The 16,599-nt window shown below is 41.7% G+C and overlaps 1 protein-coding gene across 1 annotated transcript in view; it reads right to left on the reverse strand.

Moving 5' to 3' along the window:
• Window positions 1–14,032, reverse strand: part of LOC120524117 (C-type lectin domain family 12 member B-like) — a 33,709-nt gene extending 19,677 nt beyond the window's left edge. Inside the window, exons 1-2 of the mRNA XM_039745994.1 lie at window positions 13,963–14,032; window positions 4,265–4,369 (exon numbers count right to left, since the gene is read on the reverse strand). Coding sequence (XP_039601928.1) covers window positions 4,265–4,369; window positions 13,963–14,032 — 175 coding nt within the window. The remainder of the gene's footprint in view (window positions 1–4,264; window positions 4,370–13,962) is intronic.
• Window positions 14,033–16,599: the final 2,567 nt, after the last annotated feature.

Here is a 16,599-nt window from a genome sequence, read left to right on the forward strand (position 1 = left end):
ATTACTTTATCTGATTGATTCTGGTATAAAAATGGAGGAACAGCAGACACTGAGGAGGCAGTAAAAATAAAAAGACCTGGACAACCTTCAGAACTGTGAGAACACTTGGAACATGCGGTTTAATGTAGAAAAGTGCAAAGTGCGGCACGTGGGCCAAAGGAACATCAGGTATGAATACAAGATGGGAGACAGTGAGCTACAGGAAGAGACCTCTGAATAGGATTTAGGGGTTTATGGTGACACAACATTTTCAGTAACTAACCAATGTGCAGCAGTTATAACGACAAATAACCATTAAAGACAATGGACAGTATGCTCAAACTATATAATACATTAGTAAGACCTCATCTGAAGTACCGTGTGCAGTTTTGGTCACCACAGTACAAGAAAGACACAGCAGCACTTGAAGCTGTGCAGAGGAGAGCAGCCAGGTGCATCATGGGACTGCAGGACATGTCTTACTGTGACAGACTCAGAGAATTAAACCTGTTTAGTATCGAGAAGAGGACATCATGTGGGGACCTCATCTGGGGGTGTAAAATCCTCAAAGGCAATAATAAAGTAGAGCCAGCAGAATTCTCTCAGCTTAAGGGTGAATCACAAACTCGAGGACATCGGGGGAAATTAAGAGGAAGTGCCTTTAAAAATGAAGCCAGGAAGTTCTTCATTCCACAAAGAGTTGTGGGACTCGGAAACAAACTAATGAGACATGAAACTGGAGAAGAAACCTCAACAACCTTAAAGAAGAATCAGGATGAGATGTTGGGACAGCTTAGTTATTAGCTAAACACACGGGCCTGATGGACTGAAGGGTCTCCTCTCGTTTGTCACGTTTCTTATGTTCCTGCACTTTCTCTTCATTATCATTAGTGACGTCTATTGAGATGACAGTTGAGTATTTTGTGTAACGCTTATTGTTGTTATTGTTTCTTCATAACAGTAAATGATAATTTAGGGCACATTACATGATAAATACATAAAACGAGACAACAAATGCACTCGTCTCCTAAACTCCACAGGTCTTTAGAAGTTAAACATAACTTAGGCTGGAGGAGGCTGTGATGTGGACACCAGACAACAGCAGTTTAAAGAGAGGGAATGGAGTCAGGAGACGACACAGACAGATAACTGGGAGACAAATATTTAAATAAGCAAAGAAGGGAGAAACGGGCGCTGTTGATTGTTTTTATTTTTATATTTATAATTTCCTGAGCTCCTGTAAATGTTCATTTCCCCTTGGAAACAAATAAAAGTATAATCAATTCTAAAAGCACTTGCATGTGAACTAATCCTCTTTAATAAAACCCGTGTGCGTTCAGGTGTCCGTGTGTGTGTGTCTTCTGGTGAAGTGTGCATGCGCGGGCCGCGCCACACATCACACCGTATCCCACCCATGCGCACGGCACTGTGGACACACACACTGGAAGCTGGGCACACAGTGAATGGCCTTGCCACGGCCGCGCATGATAAGAAATAAAGGACACCATTGCTGGGGAGAGTGCTGATTGGGTAGTCGCGGCCCGCGCACATAAAATCCGTTGCTGGGGAGACGCCACACACACAATAATCAGCTGCACGCCAGCACAGAATAAATTACTTGCTGGGGAACTAAACAGTACTTGCTGGGGAGATGCCACGGGCATGATTATCAGTTACGCGCCACACATTACATCAGTTGCTGGGGACACTCTGCTGATTGCCCAATATTGTGACAGAAAATGAAAGTCATATTACGGACATCAAAGCCAGTATTACTGTCAGAGAGAATTACAGGCATTTTACGGAAAATACAAATCAGTATTACTGCGAGAGAAAATTAAAGACACACAATACAGTGACGCATATTACAGCCACATACAAGCCAGTATTACTGTAAGAGAAAATATTACGGACGTATCTACTAACAACATGCCACCCAAAAAAAAAGGACACGTCAAGTAGGATAAAAGACACAGACAATTAAATCCTATATAAGCTACATCTCCTGGAAGAACAGTCAGCTCGACAAGTAATCATCAACAAAAGAAAGGCTGAAAGACAAAGAAAAATACGAGCAAATAGATCGATTGAAGAAAATGAAAATGACTGTCAGAAAAACGCTAAAAGAGAAAGACTCAAAAGAACAAACTTTAGAAAAAGTTGGCATTTACTTGCCAGAGCCAGCATTCAGCCACGGTCAGTTATATGTTGCATTATCAAGAGTTAGAAGTTCTCCAGATGTTGTTGTCAAAGTTGTAGATGGTCCTGAACAAGGCAAACTGTTGCCAAACTCAGACAGAATATTTACAAGAAATGTTGTCTGTAATGAAATTGTATAGAAACATTTCATGAGGTAAAAAAATAGAATATTTTACCTAAATATCTTCTTCAGATATTGTGTCTTGCAGATTGTTACAAAGTTTTACACTAAGACAATATTAATTATACTTACTGTGTTGTCATATACGTTTCTATTTTATTTTTATTATTATTTTACTTTAGGCTTCTTGCAACAATATTTTTGACAAATAAAATTAAGACAAGAAACAGAATGAGGTCAAGGTCCCTTTGCCATTTAATATCGACTGTTCCTACTAATGTTTATGCACTACTGTTCTAGCGCCTGTTATTGTAACGGCCTTAATGTCTAGTGTTAAATATAAAGAGATTTCTTTTACAGTGTGATGACGCCACAGAGTAACACAGGACCACAGCAGAGCGTCCCAGAAGTAAACCCAGTATGTCTCATATAAGACTAGTCTCAGATATTAAACTGGGATTATCTCACAGCAGTAACACAGCATTGTAACAACTAGCTAAGTGCCCTGAAGAGGGAGGGGCTGGATGTCTGATTGACAAGTGACCTGTCACACAGAGATGCAGGCTCTACATTGCACAAGTTTCACGAAGGTCTGCACTTCATCCATCAAGCCTGGGAAGACTCAAGAAGGCAGAGGACCGAATAAACAGCAGACCCACGAAGAAGATGAGGATGTGATTTGGTTGATCGCTGGGAGAGAGCATGTCGGTAGGAATGTCAGAAGGGAACATTTTTTGTACATTGTATGTGTTTTTTTTTATCTTAGGCAAAGAAACCTGTAAATAGTAGATGAAGTCTACTTAAATGTCATTGTGTCACTGCTCACCAACAGAATGACGCGTTTAGGCAACAAAGCCACAACATGTTGGCACTCACTGAGAAACAACATGGCATCACAGACAAATGAAATCAGCACATTAAAATGGCGTAATAAGCCACAGAACAAAAAGGTGAAACATTTCAAATAAGCAGACATCACAATGTTCCTCCAGACGCTCCTGTCTATGAATACAATGCAGTGGTCACTTGATGGGTGGGCAGGGGACAGAAATGAAGAAGCTCAAAGGAGACCTGTCCTCCAGCGTGGTGTATTATTAACCCCTGAGACAGCCATCCTCTGAGCTTCACTACTCTGACGTTAGTTTGGGATTCTTTTTTGGTTTTTCTTCTTTCATTAACCTGAGTTTTATAGTTGGTTTGTTTTTCTCTCATTTTAATTTGTTGCTGTTCTCTAAACTGCCTACATATGACCCTCCATCTGCGTTCTGACAAGTCTTTGTGGTATTTGGACTTGTGACAAGAAATGGATTTAATAAATATCATTGCTGTGTTTAAGTCGCTCGTTCAGATTTCTATTCCCCTTTTACATAAGGTCACAATTGCTATTGTCACGCATGATCGTCAGAGGCCCACCCTCCAAGTTCTTCCCAAGTATCTGATACCACCCCGGGCCAGGAGGGGACAGTGTGGCTAACTGTCTTGTCCATTTATTTCACCAAATTGCAGAGAAAACGCCCAGTGAGCCCAACTGACTCCGCCCCTTCCTGTCTCTGAGCTATAAGAACTTGACAATCCAATAGGAAGTGTCACATCTATTCAGAGCGACCAGAGCTAAGGAGCTCCATGACTTTCAGATGGCAGACAAGAAAGCTGATTAATGCCAGTCTCTTTATTACTGTGGCAGTAGTTTTGTTTCCTTTTAGGCCATCGAGAGTTTGTTTCTGTTTGGACTTTGAAGTACACAGGGATGGCCGGGTTGGCACCACAGAAATTCTTCTTCATTTGAGCCTCTTATTCCTTCAGATGACCCCACTATGTACACTGAATTACAGACACATGATCAGCTGTTTTGAGGTCATGAGCAAGTCCTCCTAATAAAGGGCCAATGACTGCGTATATAAGAAATACACAAAGCATTCACATTTCCTTCACTTTCAATGCCACGTCAGTACAGAGGATACTTACTGTAAACAGAAAGGAATATGAGGCTGGCCACTAGGAGAACACTGAAGATAATCAGCATCTTCACAAGGTTGACTCTCCTTTCTGCTCTAACAGGAGGCACTGGAGCTGCAAGACAAGCAAGATGGAGTGAGATCAGAGACTGAACAGTTTCTACACTTTGTAAGCCTGGTCTGTTTTGAAATAAAAGTCAAACTCTTGTTGAATGCAGAAAGTTCCAGAGACTAGAAACAGAACTGACGTTTTGAAATCTAAAGGCTTATGCTTTAAGTACCTTAAAGAAGAACATCTTGGTAAAGACTGTGTAGAAAAGATTAAAGGTCAAATATGCTGTCAGTCACACCCCGACACTCTGAATGTGAATAAAGAAATGGGTACCAACAATAAAGCCACAGCCACTAAAAAGAGCACACAAAGTCAGAAAAGAAGAATATTTCTTGTTCGTATGTCTCTGTGGAATCATTAGGGACGTGCACTGCTACAGGACCCGGTAAAGTGTGTGTCCTAGTTGGGGATCCAGTGAAAATGAAGTCTAAAAAGAGTGAAAGATGTGTAGAAACTTCTGTTCTAATGGACTCTGGCAGTTCAGTTACATTCTGCACAGGAAACTTGCAAGAGCAGTGAAATCTCCCTGGAAGAAAAGCTCAAGTCCACATCAGCACTAAGGAAAGATAAAGTCAATAAAGAGAAACCAGTAAAATGTTCTGTGCTATCAGAGTTATAAGTTTCTGAGGAGGAAGAAAATACATTTATTTAAGAGCCAGATGTTTCCACACTGAACTTATACCAGTGAAAAGGGAGAACATCCCAATGCAAGAGGATATCACCAGATGGTTGCACCTCAAAGATGTGCATCTACCCCAGATAAAGGCGAGTCATACACAGTAAAGGTGAGGGTCCTTACGCTGTGAAGATGGCTCTTGGATGGGTTGTTAATGGCCTAGTAAAGGGGACAGACAATGAAAGACTGCAAAGTTATCTAGTCAATTATGTGTCGATGATGGAAATAGAACAAATGTTACTCCAGCAGTACAATACAGACCTTCCAGAGCGCAGCTGTGAACAGGAAATGTCACAGGAGGACATTAAGTTCACGTGCATAGCATCAGAGTCAGCAAAGTCAGCGGATGGACACAAGTGCATGAATCTGCTCTTTAAAGACGAGACACTTAAAATGCCAGCACAGCATGTTATTGGAGTCAAGAGAAAACTTAAAGGAACCCAACATTCCACAAGGATCACAACATTTTCATGAAGGACATTTTAGAGGAGGAACCTACAGAAGAGTTGTAACTCAGAGAGGAAAGAGTGTGATACATCTCTCATCATGGAGTATACCATCCAAAGAAGGTCCAGCCACCTACCGAGTCTTCTCACTCAATGACCTAACTAACACTCTCACTGGAGCAGCCAGCTGTACTCATGGCAGATACCAAGTAAAAGTTCCACGTGAAGATACTGATGATCTTCATTTTCTGTGGTGGCCTGAAGGTAATCTGAATGATGGACTTGAGGAATACAAAATGACAGGACATCTTTATGGTGCTACCTCCTCACAGTTGTGCTTCTTATGTTTTATGAAGAACAACAGAGGATGCCATCTATACTAATAAAAGGCAAAGCCCTCACTGACTGACTGACTGACTGACTCATCACTAATTCTCCAACTTCCCGTATAGGTAGAAGGCTGACATTTGGCAGGCTCATTCCTTACAGCTTACTTACAAAAGTTGGGCAGGTTTCATTTCGAAATTCTATGCGTAATGGTCATAACTAGAAGCTATTTTTCTCCATTTACTGTAATGGAGTTGAGCTCGAAAGTCGTGGGGGGCAGAGTTTCGTGTGACATCATCACGCCTCCCACGTAATCACGCAGTACGTAGAAAACCAGGAAGAGCTCCAAAAACCATTGAAGAAAACATACATTATATAATTAAGAAGGCAGCAAAACAATTAGAAGCGAGCGAGTGACATATAAAACCATATTCAATGGCTCACATGAACTGACGCAGTGCGCAGACAAAAAGCAACAGTTCTAAAGAGTGCTGAACAAAAACCGAATTACACTGCTACGCTCAAATAGACAAACCACACGCCGTGGCGCAATAGTAGAGCCTTCGCCTGTAGCGCAGATGTCCGAGGTTCGATTCCCGAGAGGGGATGCACTAAGTATGTACGCGCGCTTCCTGATACATTTTAGCCTCGCATCCCCTTGGTTTGAGACGTATGAAAAAATATGCGTTAAACGCAGAAAGACAGATCACCAATTGAAGCTTTATGAATAATGGATACTTTATTCACGATCAATGATTGTTTTGGTAAAGCCATACTCAGTGTATTCATTAGATGAACGGTAAAAAAGTAAGAGCGAGGGGAGGATGACTTATTGAGGCACGCAGGCAAAACCACAATAGCATGCGGGCTCGATGTACTGTAGTGCGCGTCAACTCGATCTGAATTGCGCGATCACATTTGAAAAAATATATCTTTTCAAGTTCTATTTAGTCCATATGTGTCAAACTCGGCCCGGCGTGTAATTATATCCGGCCCGCGAGATCATTTTATATATTATTGTTATTAATGGCCCGGGAATATGAAGCGCTGGTAACACAATAAACTACAGATCCCATAATGCAGCGCTTCAGCTGCCTTGCCGAACACTTACTGCGTTAATCAAGTCTAGCTTATGATGCTACAAGTTATTGCCAAGCTAGCCCACACGATGCCAAAGAGAAAAGGTGATTCTGAACATAGAGCCTTTAAAAACCGATGGGAGGCTGAGTATATGTTTACTGACATTGCCGGTAAACCCGTGTGTCTCATTTGTGGAGCTAATGTGGCTGTAATTACAGAATTTAATCTAAGACGGCACTATGAGACAAAACATCAAGATAACCTGAAAGACCTGAATGCAATGCACAAGATACAGAAAGCAGAAGAGTTAAAGAAGAATCTGACACTTCAGCAGACGTTTTAACCCGTGCACAATCACAAAGTGATTTCAAGTGAAGCTGCTTTTATGGGAGACACAAATGCACCAGTGCAACTTGCCCCACTTTCCCTGTTGCCAAGTAATGTTGAACCAAGTCGCACTACGGTGTTCCCAAATACGCACTTTGCTGATAAACTGAGCGCACTGTGCACTGAGTTCGCACGGCGCTTTGGTGACTTTGAAGAACAAAAAAAGAATTTTCAGTTGTTTCGCAACCCATTTGCCGTCGGTGTGGAAACTGCACCTGTGCAGATTGAGATGGAAGTGATTGAGCTGCAGTGTAATGGCACACTGAAGGCAAAGTACGATACTGCAGGGCCCGCACAGTTTATTCACTCCATTCCCGCAGAAATGCTCCAGCTCCGTCTACAGTACATGCGACTCGAACCTTGTGCATGTTTGGTAGCACATATCTGTGTGAGAAGCTCTTCTCAGTGATAAAGACTAACAAAACAGCACACAGGAGTCGCCTCACTGATGAGCACCTGCAGTCCATCCTGAGAATCTCCACAACACAGAACTTCACACCAAACAGAAACGAACTTGTGGCCAAAAAAAGATGCCAGGCGTCCAGCTCTAAAATGACATCTGAGCAAAGACAACTGAATGATTTGATTTGTTATTGCTGAAAAGAACACATTTTATTTATATTTCCAGGTTTTGTTATGCAGCATGTTCATATTTGAATTTGTATAATTTTGACAGGATATATTTTTATGGAGAGCAAAATCTTTTGGGATATTTAAAATTTAAGTTTTTTTTTTATATAAAATTACATAAGAGTAAAGAAATTTAAATGTTTGTTCTTTTAACGTTTACTTTATTTCTAACTTGTATAATTTAGACAGGATATATTTTATGGAGAGCAAAATATTATAAGTTGTTTAAGGTTTGAGTTGATTTATTCCGGAATAATATTCCTGTCTGTTTTTACCATTCCTACCAAAGATATTTCTGTCGACTAAATAAAAATTCCTTCTATTTAAAATTTAAATAGAACTTGAACAGTATATATATGTGGATGTACGATATGTATGTATATATGTGTGTGTGTATATATATGTGTATATGTGTATATATGTGTGTATATGTAGTATATATATATATATATGTATATATATACATATATATATATATATGACAGCAACACTTATCATAGTGACAAAACAATTATGACAATCATGGTTATTATTAAAACGGTTCCTTTTCTTTTCATTGTGTAACACATATACTCAGGCTTGGTATTTTGCTATATACTGTGTGTGTTTATATGTATATATATATATATATATGTGTATATGTGTCTATGTATATATATGTATGGATATGTATATATATGACAAAACAATTACATTTATATGTTGTTATTATTAAAATGTGTGCTATATATATATATATATATATATATATATATATATATATATATATATATACATATATATATATATATGACAGCAACACTTATCACTCACAACAGTGACAAAACAATTACATTGACAATCATGTTACGTTATTTTCAAAATGTTTCCTTTTCTTTTTCATAACTTCTTTAACACACTACTTCTCCGCTGCGAAGCGCGGGTATTCTGCTAGTATATATATATATTGTGATGGACAGCCAGGTCCCACGCCCGGCCAGGACGCCTCTGCTGCATATGTTCCAGGGGAGCCACCATGGGCAGCTCAATACCTCCCCCGGGACGCTTGGTGACAGCCTCCCAGGCCGATGTTCGTTTCCCAGTCTCCCGCATGGCTCCATGGGACATGGAGTCCTCAACAACCTGGGAGGAAGCTGGGGTGGCCACTAGGGGGTGCTGCAGAGACTCGTGAACCCAGCTGGACGAGTCATCAGCCCCACCCGGAGGTGCAATTGGGACCAGGTGGTCAAGCACCTGGATCACTTCCGGGTGGGCTATAAAACGGGCCAGCCTCCACCACTGAAGGGCCAGAATCGGGAGGAAGAGGATGAGGTTACCTTAGAGGAGTGGTGGTGCAAGGCGGAGAGTTGTTGCTTTTGTGTTTAAGTGCTTTTGGGACTGTGTTAGGCCTGAGGGACACAAGGAAGACGTGTGCCCACGGGTGAAGAAAAATAAAAGCCTGTGTGATTTGTACACGCGCCTCTGCGTAGTCTGTGCCGGGTCGGGGGCTATATAGCGCCTTTATCACAATATATATATCGTCAGGGATCTCAGGGGCAATGACCCGGCCGGGACGCCTTGAGGGACTGGAAGAGGGCATGCGCCCATCTCGGATCACGTGGGGGCCGCCACCCTGGTTGCTTTGGAGGCCACGGGTTGAGGGCATGGAAGCTCAACCCTGTAGGGGCCCGTGGTCACCACCAGGGGGTGCCCCAATGCCTTGGGAACCCTGGACCTCAGCGCTTCCGCCACACCAGGAAGTGCTGGGGGGAAGAGGAGCAGGGACACCCAGAGTGCTTCCGGGGATGCAGCTGGCACTTCCGCCACATGGGGTTGTGTCCGTGGAAGATTGTCGGAACCCACCTAGAGCACATCCGGGTGATGATAAAAGGGGCCGTCTCCTATCATTCGAGGCTGGAGTCGGGTGGAAGAAGGACTAAGCAGGAGAAGCAAGTGTGGAGGCGGCCTGAAGAAAGGCATTGTGTATGGTCAGGACTTTGGGGGTTGTGTGAGCACTGAACTTTATTATAAATATATTTGTAAATAAATGTGTGGTGGGTGAAAAACAACATGTCTGCCTGTCTGTGCCCGGGTTACGTTCACAATATATATAACCCAACGTCTGTCTGCCTGCTATTCACAAGAGAACTACTTAACAGATTTAGATCAGGTTTTTAATTTTCTATAATTTGCTTGAACATTCCGGTTGATTCTGCAGGAGCGAATAGTTCACGCTAATCCGAGACTGAGGCTACGGGCCGAGGTGAGGGGGAAGCGTGACATCACGGGTTTGGGACCCTCCTCACTCCCGCGCCAGCCTCCGTTTACCTCTCGTCATGTTTTGGAGTGTACCTCGCCCCACTTAGCCAGCGATTCCTGTTTGTTTATTCATTTTTAAAGTTTGTCCTGTTTCAGTACTACGCAAGCACAGCCACAGGGGACAGCTAGTTAACAGTAAAAAGTGACAGCATGAAATTAACAAATTAACAGCGGTGAGTTTTAAACTTCATATTATCATTTTATTATTTATTTGCGTATTTATCCTTGTATCAATCCAATTTCTAAAGTCACTTTATCCTGTGCAGAGGCACAGTCACACAGAAGATGGAGCCTATCCCAGGAAGCATAAAGCTCTTTTCTTTTCTTTTCTCTGTGCCAATTAAATATCACATAAATCTCATTCATCAGATTGCAGTGTGCCAACTCTGCCAGTCAGTATGACCCATGTAACCATGCCGGGCCAAGAAAAACACAACTGAAAATTTAAAAAGACATCCACCTGGTCACAGAGTTATTAAAATTAGGGTGGTCCAGTGCCATGTCACCCTTTGCAATGGCAACTGAGCCCCACAGTGAAACCTATTCATTGGATATGGCAAGTTTGCCAGCCAATTTGACCCATGAACTCATGCTGGGCCAGTCAAACCTCAATTACAAAATAAAAAAGGAACCTTGTCACAAAGCTATGAAAATTAGGGGGGCAAAATGCTGCCCAACCCTCTACAGTGCCAGTTAAACATCAAAGTTAATCCCAGTCATTAAAAATGGCAATGTCAACAATATGCCAGTCAATTTGAGCCACGTAGTCACATTGGTCTGTGCAAAACTCAACTGCATCGTCACAAAAGCATCTGCTTTTTCTCAAAACTGGGACAACTAGGGAGGTCCGACACCATTTAACCTTTTACAGTGCCCCTTAAACATCACAGTTAATTTGCTTCATTGCCAAGTTTACCAGTCACTCTGAGCCATGTAACAGCAAAACTCAACTGCACTTTAACAAAGGAATTCACCTCTCTGTGAAAATTCGAGTGGACCAACGGCCTACAACCCTGTATAATGCCAGTGGGCCATCACACTGAAATCTGTTCATTAGATATATATGGGAATATGACACTTTTGACAGGCCACTTGACTTGTGCACACAAAGATCAACTGCAACTTAACAAAGACATCTTTCTTTTCTCCAAACTAGCATAGCCCAATGCCACATAACCCTCTGCGGTGGCCATTAAACATTTAATTCCATTCATTAGATATGGGAATCTGTCTCGTCACAAAGCCATGACAATGAGGGCTGTCCAACATCACCTAACCCTTTACTGTGCCCATTAAACATCAGAGTACATCTTACACATTAGATATGACAGTGTGCCACGTTTGTCATTGAGCTGAACAAATCTGAACTGCCAGTTAACAAAGGCACCTGCCTTGATGTAAACCTTTTAAAATTACGTTGGTCCAACTTGATGTAACTCCTTTGTATCTGATCAGGTAGAAAATGTGGAAAACTGATCCCAAACCAACCACAAATAAAGGGCCCATTTTAGTGACGCACGTTAATATCTGTTAACACTGCAGAATATTTTCATTGGCTCTTAACTCTGAATAAGTAACTGCTTTGTACAAGTTGTGTGAAGAAGAAACTGGCAGGAAAGCAAATAACTTCAGGCTCACGTGATGGTCCCGCTCTCCCCATATCTCCGTGGGCTTTACGCCAGACCTCCCTAAGACTCACAGCTGAAATAAATACAGGGTCCAATGGTGCCCCCCTGTGGTGGATTAGAGTCACAACCTTATTTCAAGTTCCAGGTAAAGCTGCAAGATAAGCCTGCTAGAGCTAGTGGACAGTTCAGTATATGATCCACTTGGATTTTTATTACTGGTTATACTGCCTGCTAAACTTATTTTAAGGGAAGTGTAAAGAGGAATATGGAGGGGATGAAGAAGTGAAAATCACGTATGTCCAGCATGGATGACAATTTGCAGTTCCTTGTAGATTACACTGTAAGCAGGTGCATTAAACCGACTGGGTGTGGTCACATAAAGTCTGCACCAATGCATCATTTTGGAGACACTTCTCAAGATGGATATGGCACTGCTTCTTACCTTCTCTTAACCATCAAAGAACATAAAGAGACAGTCTTCATTCATACTGGGGAAGTCAAGAGCAGCTCCACTGAAACCTGCCACTATACCGAGGTTAGAATGAACAGCAGCTGTGCTAGCCATCTAAACAGAGAAGATGCTAAAACATGAACAGTAAATTCAACTGCAGGAGTCAACCTTTGGACTGACAGCACCACCGTACTAAGGCACATTGTAAATCAAAGTGCTCGCTAGAAAACCTTTGCTGTTAACAGAGTTATAGAGATAAGGGAGCACTCACAGCCCTCGCAATGGAGGTACGTCACATCTGCACTAAACCCAGCAGACCAGACATCAAGGATCGACTACAGAAAGCTTACATCACAAGTAAATCATGGCTTCAAGGCCCAAACGTCCTGTTAAAGTCAGACCTGATGAGTTGGACTTGCTTATTAATGATGATCCAGAAACCAAAGGCTGTCTAGCAAACTCAACGAGTGCGGAAGATAAAACTGAAACAATAAAAGAGCTAATAGACTCCTACTCAGAATGGCAAAGCTTGAAGAAAGCAGCAGCATGGGTCCTTCACTTAAAAGACGACAAAAGAAAGGCATTCTTAATATATGGTCAGCCAACATGAACACAGTTCAGAAAGACAAAAAAACATATGAAGGAATATAAATTAGCAATGACGTTCAAGACACTTTCTCTAGAAGACTCGTCTAAAGAAATAAGCAGCTTTCTCATCTCAGTCAATCATCCCAAACAGATTAAAGTCTTACACAAAAACCACCACCACCACCACGTGAAGGAGCCAAATGTCCAAACTTGATCCTGTCCTGTGCTGCTAGCTGCTATGCCAGAGGAGGCTCAACACCTGGCAATACTTCACAAGAATTCACAGGCTACTGCCTCTGCCGCCCTGACTTGTGTTCATCCGTAAAGAAACGCAGCACTGGACAGACATGTCAGCAAGCTGTGCCTGTGCCAAGAAACGGCAGTTCATTGAAATGATTCATCTTACATTTGCCATACTTAAACTGGCTTTGTTCATGTACAGTACATTTAAATTTTCATACAAATCTTCCTGAAAGTTAAAGGCTCTTGGCTAGGTCACGTTAAAGTCACTGACGTTTGCCCTTAGCATAAACAATTAGGACCAGATGTGTGAGAGCCATTTGCTAGTCATTTCAGTTACGTTAAGTCGATAGAAGTATTTTCTTAGTTCTATTAAATGTTTGCCTATATATCAGTGCATAGTACACGGGAGGTTCAATTATCACCCCCACACACACTTAGCTGAACTGGAATATTCTACTCCCAGTCTCTCCGACTTAGTGGTCTGCCTTGACTTAAGGAAGGCATGGAGGGCACACAGTTTTAAACCGTGCCCAGCTGGGTGTAACGTAACGTGCTCTACTGAGTGAACAGCACTGCATGTACAGATCACACTGAACGTGGAGTAAAGCACAGAGTAATAACTCATCTTAAAGTAGAAAAAGACAATTAAAGTTTAACAAGAAACTTTATTGTCTATTCTCGTGTGAACTGTTTGCTTGTAAGTTTCACTAAACCTTTTTTAAAACAAACTTGATTGGACTGAGGAATTTCTTTTGACTCTCGCTTGACCACGCATTAACTTCTAACTACAGGCTGCCCGACGTTAAAAAACAAAGAATTTGAAGTTCATAAATTATGCCTACCTGCGTGTTCTTCTGCTCGCTGTATTTCACAGGTTTCTTCATTGGCTAAGTAATGTACTCTGCAAGCCATCTTGATGCAAACTTTAAAACAGTTCCTCTCTAATCCACTAACAAGTTCTCTGTCCGTCCGTCTCACTTCACGAATGCAAATGAACTGATCAGCTACACTGTTACAAAAAGTCTAAGTTACCCAGAAAAGTGGACCACGTGGTTTGTAACAAATCATTCAGCTGTTACCAAGATTGTCCGTGTTTTCAGCAAATTAAGGAGGAACAGGACTTTCTGTGCTAAACAGTAAAATTGTCCTTGAAAATAAGTTTCAACACTTTTCACTTTGTTTCACGGTTACTCCCAAATTCTTAACTGTAACTGCCAGGCTTGGGATCCTTTGAAATGCTTTCGCGAAAGTATTAAATCACGTCAAGTAATAATGTAGCTCCTTATCTATCTATAGGTCTATCTATCATATAGTGCCTTTCACATCTGTTATATAGTTCTTAGTTTGTGTGCAAACTGCTTGATAAAACTTATAATAATAATTTGAGCCCAAAAGTAACAGTACGGCACAGACCACCCTGCAGGGACTGGAGATTAAGCTGCTGATGGAATGAACGATGGGACGCCGGCCTGCTTATAGAAATGTGCCATGAGCAGCAGATAGGAAGACGTGAAATGTATTTCTGTTATAATCAGAGTTCAGATAGCTGAGTTTAAAGAAAGACATAAACAAGGAAAGCATTTCCTAAAGAAATACATTTTCAAGGTTTGGAAAATTAAAGGATTTAAATCATCATGTCAGGACCCACACACTGTATTGCTGTCACCCCCTTGTCTGACCAGGTTCCCTTCGTTCTTTCTTTGTAGACAACATTAAGAATATACACCCCATTCACAGAGGTGCTTCTAGACAAGCACAAGCCTTATTAAAAGACCAGGTGTGGTTTGCCTGCCAGGAATGCCATCTCCCACATCCTCTTTAATAAAACCCCTGTGTGCGTCCAGGTGTCCGTGTGTGTGTGTCTTCAACAACAACAACAACATTTATTTATATAGCACATTTTCATACAAACAGTAGCTCAAAGTGCTTTACATAATAAAGAATAGAAAAATAAAAGACACAATAAGAAAACAAAATAAATCAACATTAATTAACATCGAATAAGAGTAAGGTTCAATGGCCAGGGGGGACAGAAAAAACAAAAAAACTCCAGATGGCTGGAGAAAAAATAAAATCTGTCCCAGTCCCCTCTGGGCATTCTACCTAACATAAATGAAACAGTCCTCTTTGGATTTAGGGTTCTCACGGAAGGACTTGATGAAGATGGTCATGTGAACTTCTGGCTTTTAGTCCATCCATCATTCTTCTGGTGAAGTGCGCATGCGAGGGGCCACACGGCACGTGTTCAGTCTCTTCCTGTGCATTCCCTGTGTGTACAGAGAGAGAGAGAGACATAACACACAGGTGCGGGCGCCCGAGAGACAGACACACAGACACGCATGCACACCTGCGCGAGAGACAGACACGCACTCACGCACGAGAGACAGACACGCATGCACACACGCACGCAGGCAGGCAGGCCCGCGCGAGAGACACACTCACACACACACACAGGCAGGCCCGCATGGGGGACAGACACGCACGCACACACGCGCGCGCACGCCCGCGACAGAGACAGACACGCACGCACGCCCGCACGCACGCATGCATGCACACACACGCAGGCCCGCGACAGAGACAGACACACACACAGGCGCACGCGTGCATTGTTGCAATGTTACTTTTCTTGGTTGTTTATTAGATTACGGATTTTTCAAATGTTCATTTTTTTCCCTGTGCTTAAAACTCGTTAAAAAAAAAAGTGTTTTTAACGAGCGGGTCATAAGTCTATAGCGCAAACTCTTGCAGTGTTAGTTTTCTTTGTTGTTCAAGGTTTTCTTAGTGTTATTCAATGTTTTTACATTTAGTTTACTATTACACTGTGCATTCAATGGTATAATTAACTATATTTGTGCTTAAAATCTTAAAAAAATATATATTTACATACAGTTCATACGGTCTGGAACGGATTAATTGTATTTACATACAATCCTATGGGGGAAATTACTTACTTCCACCGAGGTTCCACTGTATTACTGTCTGACAAAATTACAGGCATTTTACGGAAATACAAACCAATATTACTGAGAGAGAAAATTAAAGGCACACAATACAGTGACGCATATTACAGCCACATACAAGGTCCCTTGCCATTTAATGTAGACTGTTCATACAAATGTTTATGCACTACTGTTCTAGCTCCCGTTATTGTAACGGGCTTAATGTCTAGTTTAACAATAATGCCAATTAAAGACTCTGTATGGAGTGGAATGTCTACGACTCGCATTAAGAGTAAGATGTGACGAAGGAATTCCAAGGATGAATTAACACAGATTACATTAACTAATCTTACACGTTGTCCCAGGATGGAGTAGAATGTTTCTCCTTCTTTCAGCTTTTAATGTTATTTAACTCTTTAGATGTCACCTTCATCCAAAGTGACTTACAAAATCTGAGATACAACTGATTCCATTTCTTTTTGTTTTTTCCGACTGGAGCACAGGCAGTTCAAGGGACTTACCCATGGTCACAGTGTCCGT

The sequence above is a fragment of the Polypterus senegalus genome, chromosome 2, assembly GCF_016835505.1.
Source record: "Polypterus senegalus isolate Bchr_013 chromosome 2, ASM1683550v1, whole genome shotgun sequence".
Lineage (NCBI taxonomy): Eukaryota > Metazoa > Chordata > Cladistia > Polypteriformes > Polypteridae > Polypterus > Polypterus senegalus.